The sequence below is a fragment of the Falco naumanni genome, chromosome 2, assembly GCF_017639655.2.
Source record: "Falco naumanni isolate bFalNau1 chromosome 2, bFalNau1.pat, whole genome shotgun sequence".
Taxonomy (NCBI): domain Eukaryota; kingdom Metazoa; phylum Chordata; class Aves; order Falconiformes; family Falconidae; genus Falco; species Falco naumanni.
In genome coordinates, this window is record NC_054055.1 from 91,984,962 (window position 1) to 91,998,815 (window position 13,854).

Sequence of the window (13,854 nt, forward strand, 5' to 3'; positions counted from 1 at the left end):
GTTTCACTTGTTAATAACTCTCCCCTACCCCACAGTGTGACTTTCAGGGGTATGTGTACTGTACTTCTGTTAACGTGAAATAGGTTGTTTCAGACAAGAGTCAACTGAACCTCATCTCACTCGCATATTTGGTAGGAGGTGGGGGGCTCTGAAATCCTTCTACGGATTTTCTGAAATCCTTATGTATGGATTCCATGTAAGTTTGCCCAAACCATTCACATTGTTCTGTGAAAGTAACTACTGTAGTTATTGTTCTGATGTCACCATTTTTTTTGTTTCAAGACTGCATAGCTATGATGCATGAGCTTTTCTCCCTCCATACAAACAGAATAAAGAAAATAATGAATTCAGAATTCTAAGTGCTTAATTGGAACAAATGTGTGGAAATCACTAAATAACTTCTTGCGTATTAAGTACTGTTGGATTTTGATGGAAGGACTTCTGGGGAAAAAAGGAGGTTGATAATTTAAGGCTGCTATGAGAAACCTAGCTCTGAATTTTAAACGTATAACTTTTATATGGTTCTTTGTTAATCAGTAAGCCAACAGAACCTCTCATATTGTTTCAGTATTTTCAATAAATAGGCATAAATACGTTAGAAATGCCCTACTGGGACAGACCAGAAGTCTATATAGCCCATTATTTGGTCTCTTAGAGTATCAATAGGAAAAAGTAGTTAGGGAGAGCACCTGAGCCCACCACCTTCTGCAATCCAGGACCACACAGAAGTGCTATGTTTAGGGATGTTAAGAAGGTACAACTCTTCCTTGGCCTTTTAAATAGCCACTGATGGGCGTGTTGCCCATGAGTTTGCATCCAGGACCTCATCTAGCAGCAAGTTCCACAATACAGTCTCACTAAGTAAATTATATTCTTTGATCTGTGTAAAACCTAGTTTCTTACTAGTGGCATCAGGCACCCCTGCCTAGGTTTTGTGTTGCAGGACTTCATGCATTGTAGTTTTGCCCTCAGCTTATTCACCACCCCTTCATTTGTTCAGAAATGTTTGTGAAATCCTTCCCCTCTCCAAACTGAAATTCACTAGCCTTACTCGTCTCAGCAAAGCATCAACTGGTTGCAGCGCTTCTTAAATTCTGGTATTTTTACGTCTGAAGTGTATCATAAGGTCTTAAGAAATAGCTTCTTAAGTTGTTGAGTACTTTACCTAAATGTTTGCAAAGTCAGGACAATAATTTGCAAGATGCAATAAACATTTAGGTAAGGGAGTGGTTCAGGGACTGAAGTAATGAGCAATCAGTAAACTCAGTTCAGTAAACTACCAGAAATATGTTTTTAGGAGAGGAGTGTTCACATTATACAGCTACCACAAACCTTAATCCTTACGGAATGTAAATTAGGTATGATTATCCTGAACAGGGCAACCTCTTTTTGTTTGGATTGGGACATATTATAGATGGAGATTTGCTGCAGCTGGCCTTAAGATAAGTGGTAGTTTTTGAACAGTCAGAAGATGAATTTGATTATTGCTTTATGAAAAGTTAAACACTTCTTATTCTACATCTTCCTTTTGTGTATTTTCTGTGTAGCCCGGTTTCAAAAGAAGAACTTATCTCTATCCCTGAATATTCACCCATGAATGAACTCATGCCCAGTGTTTCTTTGGACCAAGATGGGACAAGTAATGCCAAGGCTCTGGAAGATCTCTTGGATTTCACAGGCCAAGCTACGTACTCCAAGATGTCCAGTGATACTGTTAGCCTAGATGACTGTAACAAAAACTTGATTGAGGGTTTTAACAGTCCAGGACAGGAAAATACACTCAATTCTATCTGTTGACAACCTCGCTTTTCAGCAGAACAGATAAAGGTACGGTATGGTGATAAACATCTTAGATATAATCAATTGCTGTGATTACTTACAAGCTTCCCAGAAAAATATAGCAGTTGTAAACAGCATATATGGAGAAGAGGAAGAATGCTGGTCTCCTAGATCTTTAAGTTCAGCATAATCTTTCATATTTACAGGTCTTTGTAAATTGGCATCATATGCAAACTGAGCGTATGATAGCAACCAAAAGTATCTGGTAAATGGATACATTTCCTTTATACATTCAGAATACAGTGAGAAGAGTTGTTGAGTTTTTTTGTTTCTTCATTAATACAATACCTTTCCTATAAGTATTTGAAGCCTATTTGCATGAAGAAAACAGTTCAAAGTGGGGCCAGCCTAGAAAATGGTAGTTATTGTTGCTGCTTACTGTTTTCTGCTGCTGTAAATACTTTTGCAGCACAGTGTATAATCACTTATCCTGGAAAGCCTGCGTAGAAAAAAGCTTAGTAGGCTTCAGTGACAGTTTTGAAGTACAATGCCACAGTCAATTTTTCTGGAAAAGTGTATTTTAAATTACAAAACTGAGGTCATCTAACTTGCATAGCTGACTTGATATTCTTCTCTCTCTCTTTTTTAATTGACAGAGCTAGCAATTTGTGGAGGATATATATCCTTATGATACTACTGGCAGTAAAATATGAGCTTGTCACTTGAAAAAGCTTCTTCAGTCCTTGACACTGGATGTCAAATAATCAGAGCTGAATAGAGCTTTGTTTTCCCAGGGAATATGTTGAGCAACTGGCTGCTTTTGGTAAAAAACAATGATCTAGAGCCTTGATGGTTTCAGGGAAGGCTGAGTGTACATTAGAATTTGAGCTTTAGCTGCTAGTAAAGCACTTATTTCTTCTTTTAATTTAAAATTCATCTCAACACTTCACTGTGATTTTTACCTGTGCATTTTATTTTGAAATAATTCTTCCTTAAGCTTTTTCATACATCCATTTAGACATCTCTTTCTTGTAAATAACGATGGGGTTTGCCCACAGTGCATTGAAATGAAATAATATACTGTACTTGAGTTTGTGCCTATCTTTTTGTCTTTAATAAGGAGTTATTGGCAACTTTTATGCAGGTGTGTATTTTTCAAGCCTCTTCAGCTATAGTTTTGAATTACACAACTGCTGGAATCAAAAGAGCTTTCTTACTGGTTGTGGCATGTGGGAGCTATCCCATTATGGTTATGTTGACACTTTTAGTCACTACTGGCACTTAATGGTTAATATTAATTAGTCTGGGAGCAACTATCAACTATGTGTTTAAAACCAGATTTGTTTTAACACTTGTAAACAAAGTAGGCAAAGTGCCTAGTGTAATCCCTTAATATATAGGTAGTATAGCTGTAGTAGATCCAAGTGAGTGGTCGGGGGGTAAGATAACATGTTAATCTTTGAAGATACAGACACTTCATTAATACCAGCAGGCTTTCTAACATGTGGAGAAATATTTTGTCTTCCTATAAGCTCAACAAACCAAGATTTAATTAGGAGCAACAATATGCAAATGTTGCAGCAGAAGTACAAAGGCTGAGACACACACGGGGAACACTGCTAGCCCCCTCAACATTCTGTAAGCATCTGTATGGAAGAATTCACATAAGGATGTATAATGTCTAGACATTGTGCCATACAGTGTAAACTTTATTTCTGTTAGTGGACTATAACTTTATGCTGGGTCATGTGCTTCTTTGAGGACATTTTTGTCCAGTTACTTATAAGAATAAAATACAAATAAAACTGTCTTGGGACACTAACACAAAAGAAGTGAAAACTTGGGGGGAGTGGGGTTGTTTTGCTTTTTTTCTTTGGTTTTTTTTTCACATGTGAGGGAGTTCACAGCATAGCTTGAGCTCAGTTGTAGCCCCATTCTTGAGCTCTTTAAAGCCAGCAACAGGAAAGTAACCAGTGATACTGTGTGATATATAAAGAAATCATACCTACAACAATCCAGCTCTATTTATGTTTGTGTACTTCAGAGAAATACTTTCCTTTGACTGTGCAGTAAGCTGTAGCATGGTACTGTCTTCCAAATTAGTCCTTCATCCGTTTCCTAAATAATAAACAAAACCAGTTTGTTTTGCTGTTTGACATGGTGTTTGACAAATGTCATGTTATGTTTTATTATAGTGTCATTGTATAACCTGTAGATTTCTGTATTTGCATGTCTTGTATAGCATGTATAAAGGTGAAATACATTTTCATTTATGAATCTAACTTGTTTCTTAGCACTTCTTACTCCCAGCAAAAATATGACTAATTTAGAAATCCATGTATGTTAATTTGTTCTGAGGTGTGTTCTGAAGGAGGGTGTAATACTGAATGAACAGGTGGTTGTCAGAGCCTCAAAATATTTTACCATTGTTTCTTTTGCTGTATGCTAATTTGCTTTCTTAGATTTTGCAAATACACGAAGGAAATGCAGACAGGGGGTAGAAGAGTCTTAAGGTGAGGGCTTCCAAACCATGGTATCCACCGTGCTAGTGCCAGTTTGCAGACCTGGCATCTGTTCTCTGGCATATTACCTGGCAAAGAAAACAAGGAAAGGAAAACTTGGGAGCCATGGCCAGTAGATGCTGTTTAGTGTGTGAGAGCTGTTCTCTAAGGGTATTGGTAACACAAATGCTGAACTTCGCTTGAAGCTACGTGCACGTACATACTGCTGCTTAGAAAGAGGCCAGTCTGGAGTTGCTGTTAATCTTCTAGTGAAACACTGGGGGGAAATGTTCTACGTGGGTTTTTTTTTGTTTGTTTGTTTTTAAATCATAACTTAATTCAGAATTAAAAATGAAGGTAATCTACTTTTACTAGGAAGTATATTAATACTTTCCACGGTGACAGTTCATTTCATTCTTACTAACTCTTGAATCATTGGTGTTGTTTGTCCACTCATTTATTTAGAAGATTAAAGGAAACATGATACCTGAGTATTCATGAAGATAGATATTGCCATATTTTCCTTTATATTTTCTTTCAAATGTAACTTTACAAGTTTGGCTGAATATCTGGAGAAAATACTGTTAGCTGAGGGGTTAAATCACTGATGATGTAACTTCTGCATACCAATACCATACCAGTGTTAGCTGCTATGATTCAAGTCTGTGCAATGAGCTTTACTTTTAATTTGTCAGTGGTCTTGAAGCCGTGGTGAAGGATCACTAGTGATTCACATGAGTCCTACGTTCATCTTTTCTGCTGTAAAGCACTTAAGAATCAATCTGTGAGCAGAAGAAGGAAAAAAAAAACCAGTGATCCTTGAATGGATTTTATAAATGGATTTATAAATGGATGAATGGATTTATTTTTTTAGATTACTTTTATGAAGTGATCTGCAAAACAGGATTGTACACACCGAGAAGAATTGGACACTGCTACTGTCCTTTCCCAGATTTATTTTCAATAACTAATATAACTATTAGTAAGTTCCTAATACATAAATAATACCTATGAGGTACTTGGGCATCACAGTAGCTCTCTGATAAGGTTCAGCACTTCCTCTGGTGTTGCCCTGGGATCTGACACCCAAAGCTTGTTTTGGGCCCCAGCAAAGGCCCCGAGTGGACCTCCTGCTCTGCAGTAAGTTAATTTCAAAACAGAGTGGCATCAGTGAAGGGTAGATACGGACCCCCAGGCTGCATTTTTCAGCTAGTGGTAAAGGACTGGAAGCAGGGGAAAATCATCGTCTCTCCTGTAATTGTACTCATTGTGCGTATGGAGAAAGCAACAGAATTCGCACAGGCTGCTGCTCCGGCTGGCAGTGTGGGGATCTTCCCGCTGCCGTGACTCACAAAGAGCACAGCACCTATCGCTGCATTCCACCCCACCGTGGCCCTGGCCTCACCAGCGTAGACAGCTCAGGTGCCCCAGCCACCACCCTGTATTTCAGGCGTCAGCAGCATGGCACTGAAGCTGTCTTAGTGCTCCACAGCCTTATGTGCCTGAGGTAGCGCCGTGGCCTTCAGCACCAGTCAGGGTTGGTCAGAGAAGCCCAGGGTCCCAGGACACCTCTGGGGCTTCAGCACTGCGAGGCAGCCTGGAAACCCCAGTAGAAGACATCCTTCCCTGTATTAAAAAGTAAATAGTTTAATATTCAAGAGCTGAAGACTCTGTGAGATCTAACTCTTGTTTGCTCTAAGTCACGGCCCGTATCCTGCACACGAGGGAGATTGTCCTGCAAGCGGCACAAAGGAATTCATAGGGATACGCTGCTTTAGCAACGTGTGGGACTTCTTCCTTACTCCTTCGCTCTCCCTCCCTGTAAGAGCACAAGGCAGAGACTGGAAAACTCTCTCTGTTTGCTCTCATTTTAGAACAATGTTGTTCAAGCTGTTGGTTCCTCCAAAAACAATGTGGGAAGTGGTTGTTCACATATGCTGCCTCTGTGTATGCGGGTGCAAACACACATAAATTGCAGTTATATGACCTTTGGGGGAGTTAGTTTCCAGTGTCAATATTAAATTCTGAAAACTGTACTACTGCTGGGCCACTACGCTAAAATCTGGAAAACATAACGTATGACAATGCAATTTTCTCTTGATTTTCTTTTTAATCTTAAGAAAAACAGGTTTAAAATTCATTCTTTCTTTCCAGAATACACGCGCTTGAAAATAATAGAAAGCCTAAGATAGTGAGATGCATTTTTGTTATTGTTAGTGGCAATAATACCAGCCCAGAACACTGCAAGCCAGTGTTCATCTCTCCCCGACTTTTTTATCCCATCATTTATCTTATCCTATGATCTCCTACAGCTGAAGAGCAGGTGATGCTATTCACTCAGTTGGCCAATTTGTCTGTTGAAACAACATGTTAAGCGTAAAAGCCCTTAAAACTGCAGACAGAAACAGAGAAGGGTGTTTAAGCATTTAAAATAATTATGTAAAGTGTAAGAAAATGGTTTCTTGACCACCAAAATAATTTTTGTTACTTGTTTTCCTCCCAGTTGCTTTGTTTGTTCTCCAGCTCGTATACATTTTAGAGCCTTTCTAATGATTCAAGACTGAGGTAGTAATGTTTCTAAACCAGTGGGTTCGATGATGACCTGAGGCCTGCAGCTTTCAGGGTTGGATAAATGCTCTACAAGCCGGTGTGTAATGTTCACTTGGGAGCATTACAAAACTAGATGTGTATCCCTGCTAAAATCAAGCCTTAATGATTTCTAGAGAAAATACAACTATGATGCAGGAGAGATTAATTGAATAAAAGGAAATGGCAAGCAGTGTGCTGCATGCTTTACAAAGTTCTTGCTCTAAGAATAAGTGTTTAAAATAGTTACATAAATAAACCAGCAGCTTTGCATTACCACTCCCAAGTTCTTGCTGTGTCTAAAAGAGGTAACTTGGAAGTCATGGCCATTGTAGGTGATTGACGTTGTACAGAATGGACCCAAGAACATAAAATTACATAGCTGGAGAAAAAATTAATGGGTGTGAGAGATGTTCATAATCAGGGAAATTACTCTGACAGTATTTCCACATTTTTAATAGCAATAACAGCCATTCACATGGAATTCGATACATAGCAGTACAGTGAACAGGATCAGGGCAGTCTCTGTAACACCATATTATGTTCACACATCCCTTTTCAGAGTAACTTCTATCTTTTAAAATACAGATGGCAACATTGTCTGAAATATTATTAGCATATTAAATATGCAGAGCTATGGGGGTTGATACTAATAAATTCTGTGGAGTTACTACTACTTTTCCTGGTGTGAGGTCTCAATCAGGAACAGTTTTCACTCCTTCCTTTTCCTTCTTTTTCTTGTCTTAAACCTGTTCTTAGTTCAAATACACAAATCCAAAAGAGTACAAATTCTGGTGTTGCCTGCTGGAATGAGTTTGTTCTCTCAGCTCCTGGACAAAGACTGTCCACACAGCAGCTGGCAGAGAAAAAGTCCGAGGAATCTTTTTGGAGACCGAGTATGTGCAGTAGTGTGTCAGGGCCAGCAATGACGCACTGCTGGCATGAGCAATGAATGTAATTCTGGCCAGAAATGGCTGAAGCTTCCCTAGGTGAAGACCAGGCCAGAATTCTTTTCCTTTTGGCAAGAGATGTTTGTGTTTCTAACCTATGTTTTTACAAGCTAAATTGATGCTGATGTTCCTGGGCCAGTATCTGTTTTTAGGGCAGAAAGTATTTGGTAGCAAACAAAGCTGCTGATGGATGGAGCAAATAAACAAGATGGAATGAGGGAGGGGAAGCAGTATGGGTGAAGGTAACAGTTGGTGAAGAATGTGAAGATACTTTGTACATATAAAGTCCAAAGACAAACTAGAACCAGTCATGCCCACCACATCCTGCCAGGCTGGGCATTTTCATATTTCGTCCCTCCTCAGACTTACCATCCTGCTGTTTCACTGCAATTTCTCCTTCTTTCACCTTTCCAAGATCTGGCTTTTGCATAGGCAAGGAAATGCAGCCTTTCTGTGCCGCCTCCTCAAATTGATCTGCTGTGGCCTCTTGGGTGATAAGCCTGGTTCAAAGCCTTTGCTTTGAAAATCCTGTTACCGTATTTGTGTCACACATCAGTGTTAATTCATACACTGAGATTGTTTTCACTGGTATTTTGCCAAAATCCTGCCAAGTTTACAAGGGCCATACGCCTAGCGGCAACAGCGCTTTTTCACATGTTGTTACAGGAAAGTTATGGTAACCTTATAAATAAAACATACCGGCATTATTACGTCGTGAGAGCCCAGCCTCGCTAAAGGCTCTCTTTAAAGAGTAATTTGGTGATACCATCAGAGCCAAGTCATGCAGTCAGTCATCCTCTCACATTCCTTTGGGTTTTAATTAAACAATTACTTTACAGCTTTCCTTAAATTTGAAAGCTAAATAATGTAGGACTTAATTGAGGAAATAAGGAGCGAATCGTTATCTGTTGCTCTGAGCCTAGACTGAAAAAAATACCACGGTTCCACAGAAAGCTGTTAAAGTTCTTACAAATGAATTTGCTTGAGTTTTTTGCTTTATTCTGGACCGAATTCTGGCCTTGTTTGGATGAGGAGTGAACAGATTTGAAGTTATTTTGACAAGTAACCTCAGGACTTGACCTAAACACCAGTGTCTCATTTTCCATAAAGCAGGAGAAAGGGCTGATGCTTCTTTGCTGGGGTCTTAGAAGTTTAGCTAATTTTGTTCCACTGAACAATAGAAATCTTTTTTTTTTTAATTATTTATTATCGGAAGAAGCAAATAAGTAGCACACCAGCAAAGAATTAGGCAGCCGATTCATTTCAAGACAGGAGACATTTGTGGCTTTGTGGTTTGGTGAAAGTATTTTGGTAAAACTCCAAGAAAAAAAATGCCTGGTTGTGCTAAGGTGTAGGTGTGGGTGAGAAGTGGAAGAAGAAAGCATAAATATGAAACTTTTCCAAAAGCAGCGATCCGAGTTAATGAAGCCATGTAAGTCTTACCAGGAGGCAAAACAAGACAGCGAAGTACAAACAAAACATTTCCTGTCATTATGATGCTGGCTGGTAAAACCACGATTACCCTCGGACAGCACTTCTTCATGGTGGATCATGGCTTTGCAGATGTTGACTCTGTCAGACCCTCTCTCTGCTCCGATGTGCTTCTTCCCCTTTAAGTATTGCTATCTATGGGCTCTGTCTGCAGACAGCAAAATGAATTGTGTATGACAACCAAGCTAACCCACTCCCTACAAAGAGCTTCTAATTTCACTTATCTGGCCCACCTCAGGGGAGACCAGGCATTCGGCAGCGGCTGCTGTGGCAGTGAGCCTGGCAGTGTGGGAAAGCCCAGGCAACGCTCCCCAGCATAGCTCAGGCTGCCTTGCTCTGCCTGCTTCAGCGGCTGACCTTGCCAGGGATCAAGGGAAGTTTTACTTCCACTTTTAAAAAAACTAACATAACATGGTTCAATAAAGTTCAGTGCCAATAGTAATGTTTTATGTGGAAAATGAAATGCCTCCTTGAAAGAGCAGATAATGCAGGATCTGTCTGCTATCGAGGGCTAGTTTCTACCTTTGAATTCCAGGTGACTTCCATTCATCATTTCCAAGTATTTAGCATGTAAACCACAGCCATGCTCTTTCCAAAGGGAATGTTTACTAAATTAAGCATTAAAGGAATATGAAAGCTATTCTTTATTCTAATGATACTTAATTAGAAAAAAACATGGAAATAGATTGAAATAATTAGTCTTAATAAGCAGTAATTGCCAAGTCTTGTGCAATAGAATAGCCTTCAGAATTTAGAGATGGAGAATAATAATGCTGTGGAACTACTAACAGACACTGCTTTGAATAATAATTTAACTTGTGAAATGTGTTTAAGTTCCTGATGTCTTAGAGTACTAAGTCCCTACTATTGAGACCCTTGTGCACTTACTATCCATCGGGATAGTATCCGTCCTGCTATCCATCAGGGTAAATGTATATTGGATCAAGACCATCTGAGGTGAATTCAAGTAATTAGGTTAATAATGAAGTTTAATAATTTAGTTTACGTAACGTAGAAGTTTATTGTATGCACATAGAGGTGGGTTGTCTGTACTTGGTGCTTGGACCAATTTTTGCTTCAGGTGAGGTGTCTGCTTAACTTTAAGTTTCAGGGCAGCACTAGCCCCCCTATATGCAGAGAACAAGCAAACCACTACAACAGCTGAAATAGGAAGAAAACAAAATGTTTTTTCTGTTAGTTCGACTTTCCTACTCTCGAGCAAAATGATAGCTGCCTGTACAGATAATCCCGCATATTGTAAGAGGTATGCCAAGCTGGTACTGCACATTACCTTGTTGAGTCCCCCCATGCTGGCCCAGGTTTCTTTGGGAAAGTGCAGATTAACGGCATCTTCCCAATTTGGTCTCATTTTCTCGATCTAAAGCTCACTCTGCCCAGTTCTCACCCTGAGCTCCCATTAACAAAAATGCTAACACAGTGAAGAGGAAGGAAGCATTGTTTAGTGCAGCTTGCCACTGTATTTCTATGCCATATACTTCAGTAAACCTTATGCAGTAACACACTACTACTAAATTTAAAAATCGTACTTCTATATGCTTTTCTTATGAGAACTGCAAAGTGTTTTAGTGAATGCAAGAAATTATTTTGTAGGGCAATCGTGTGGGGTTCCCCATGTTTGAGCTAGCATGGAAAGAACCGAGCAGGATCCTGTGGGCAAAGACAGCAACCAGATTTATAGCAGTTAAGCAGGATCCCTCAGTCCCACCGACAGCAACTCTGCCAAGGCTGAGAAGATGAAGATCTGAAGGTAATGCTCTACTAGAAGATCAGTCATATAAAAGGAGGGCAGGAAAATATCAGCAGCTGAAAGTCTGAAGGATAGCCAAAGGCAGCAGCCACGCTGGTATGGGGAACGTAATGAAACCAAGACCACCTTTTTGAAGTACATCTAATTAAGAGGGCAACAGTAAGCAGCCCTTCCTCTCCACTCTTGATCCAGTGAACACAAACATCTAACGTGACCCAGTTAGGCCAGGGTTTGACAATGGAGTAAACGCAGCACTATGGCTCTGAGCTGGATCAGAAATGTCAAGACTGCGTAACACAGAGTGCTGACTCTAGCTCTTTTTTGGGCTTTACTTTGGTTTTTTTTTTTTTTAAAAGTTGACAGGCTAACCTGGTTTTGGCAGGCTTTACACCAGGTCAAGTATGTCTGCCTGTGCCACTGTAACAATGCCTTATTGGGGTATGGCCCATGTTCCTGCAGCTACTGTAAAAATACAAAACCAACATCAATTCTGTGCTTGGGCTAGAAGAAAAACATGTGCCTACATCTGACTTGAATCGTATTTATATTAATGAGTTGATCTGACAATGCACTAAACTAGTATTCACGACCCTTGACCAGCACCCTTGGACGCCTGATGTAATCTAGACAGCGTCAGTGTCTCCTTTCACAAGTGGTTTTGGGTGATCTTCGTTTCTCTGTTTTCCTACCATAAAAAGACACGCTGTTTTGAAAGGGCTTTGGTATGTGTTGGTGCGAGCCTCTGCTATTTACAGCTCCCGAAGAAACTCGCTCGCTCAAAGGGCAGACCTGTCAGGCCCGCTGGGCACCGTGACCGGCAACGGAGGGAGGCATCCCAGCGGCCTAGAAGGGTGTTCAAATCGATCCAGTCTCTCCGGGGAGTGCCTCAAGGCTGCGGCGCACACCCGAGCGGGCACCCCAGGAACTTGAGCTCTGGAAAACCCACCGGAGCCCCGCGCCCAGCAAGCCCGGGCGGCGCTACCTGCGGGCCGGCAGCCCAGCCCCGGGGCCGCGCCTGCCCAGCCTCCCGCCCCGCCGCGGCTTTAACCGGTGGCTCCGGCCCGTAAGGCCTCGGGGAGACTTTTCTGGCCTCGCCTCGCCCGCCCGCCCCGCCACATCGCAGCCGAGGCCGCGGCGCCTCCCCAGCAAACCCCGGCGCTTCGGGCCCGCCCCGCTCCGGCCGCCCCTGGCTCCGCGCAGGGGCCGCCAGCCGTTCCCCGGGCCCGAGAGGGCCAGGCGGGACGCGTCACGGGAGGGGCCCGCTTTTCACGGGGCCTCCCAGCCGAGGGGCTCCTCACGGCTCTGAACGCGCCCCGTGAAGGGCCAGGGCGCCGCGCCCCTCCGCGCTGCCGCGGCCGGGAACGAACGGCCGGCACGGGGCTGCCCAGCCCCTTTCCGCGGCGGCGCCCAGCCCGGGGCGGGGAGGCGGCACCCGAACAGGGGCCGCCGGCAGCCGTGAGGGGAGGCCCCGCCCGGCCGCCCGCCCGCTCCGCCCAGCCCTCCCCTTCCGGGGCGCCCGCCCTCCGCCCGCCCTTTCTCTCCGCCGCGCCCGTGGGGAGCAGCAGCGCCCGGCGCGGCCCGCCGGGACCCGCCACGCCTCCTCGCCCGGCACCTGCTCGGGGCGGAGCAGCGGCGGCCGGAGGAGCGGCGGGAGGCGGCGGCGGCGGCGGCTCCGGAAGCGGCCCCGCTGGCGGTGAGTGTGGGGGCCGGCCGGCCTCGGCCCCGCGGCCTCGGCAGGGCCTGGTCAGGCCTGGCCTGGCGTGGCGTGGTGGGGTGGGGGGCCGGCCGGTGCCGCGGGCGGCGTGAGGGAGAGCCAGGAGCTCGAGGCCCGCGGGCGGTGGCGGTCATTGTCCCCGCCAGCGCCGCCTGCGCGCCCGGCGCCGGACGGGCCCATCCCCCGCCCCGGTGGCCGGGAGGGGGCGGGCCGGGCCCCGGGTGCTCCGCCGGGCCGGGATGCACGGAGCTCCGTCGCCCACCGGAGGGCCCGCCGGCCTAGGGGAGGTGGGTGGGAGGTGCCGCTGCTCCTTCCCCGCGCAGACCGGGATGGTGGTGTGGTCGGTGGCGGCAGGGGCGGGGGGCCGGCGGGGTTTCTGCCGAACCCATCTTGGATCTGCTGATCCGGAGTAGCCGGGAGCGGCGGCAGCCGTAACCCGCCTCGCCCCGCCTGCGAGGAGCCTGCGTGCGTGTGTGCGTGCGCGCCCGTCTGTGTGTGCCGTGGCACGGCGCCTGTGGCTCCGGCCTTCGCCGGGTGCCGAGTGCGGGGGACAAAGCGTGGGCCAGGGGCGACAGGGCGCCGTGGGGCTGCCGGTGCCACCGCGCCCCCGAACCGCCACGGTTCCAGAAAACCCGTGTGGCTGTGAGCCCGCTGGGCGAGCCGCAGGGCTGAGGTAGCGGCTCGCAGCTCGGGTGTGAGGACAGCGTTTTCCTCGGAGGTGAGCAAGGCATTAACACTAGCGATCCCTGTTCCTGGTCACTTATGTGTTGTCACCCACGGATTTACCTCAGTTAGCCTGTTTATAATAACTTTTATAAAACTTAGGTTTTGTGTAGCAGTCGTATCTGAGTTTTAGCGTGTCTTTGGTTTAGCTTAATGTATTTTCAGGGTTGAGTCAAACCAAAGCAAGATAAATTCATGCTGATTTGACCAAATCTGTGGGGTTTTGATACTACTTTGGTTGGTTTAGTTGATTATGTGCAGTTATTCATATACCTGAGGGGGAAGTAGTGTCTCCGGAGGAATCTGTGATAGCCGTCTCCTTACTTGGCTCAACTCCATCCA

The 13,854-nt window shown here is 44.4% G+C and overlaps 2 protein-coding genes across 12 annotated transcripts in view; both read left to right on the top strand.

Moving 5' to 3' along the window:
* The window catches only part of MAP7D2 (MAP7 domain containing 2), an 84,793-nt gene extending 80,732 nt beyond the window's left edge, over positions 1–4,061 (top strand). For 9 of the 10 annotated variants that reach the window (XM_040582549.1, XM_040582551.1, XM_040582553.1 and 6 more), the window contains one exon: positions 1,548–4,061. In XM_040582549.1, coding sequence (XP_040438483.1) covers positions 1,548–1,797 — 250 coding nt within the window. In that variant the 3' untranslated portion in view covers positions 1,798–4,061. The remainder of the gene's footprint in view (positions 1–1,547) is intronic. The other variant, XM_040582550.1, reaches the window with a different exon arrangement.
* Positions 4,062–12,619: 8,558 nt separating this feature from the next.
* BCLAF3 (BCLAF1 and THRAP3 family member 3) overlaps positions 12,620–13,854 on the top strand; it is a 35,812-nt gene continuing 34,577 nt past the window's right edge. For both annotated transcript variants that reach the window (XR_005826169.1, XM_040582560.1), the window contains exon 1: positions 12,620–12,768. The gene's annotated coding sequence lies outside the window, so the exon portion shown is untranslated. The remainder of the gene's footprint in view (positions 12,769–13,854) is intronic.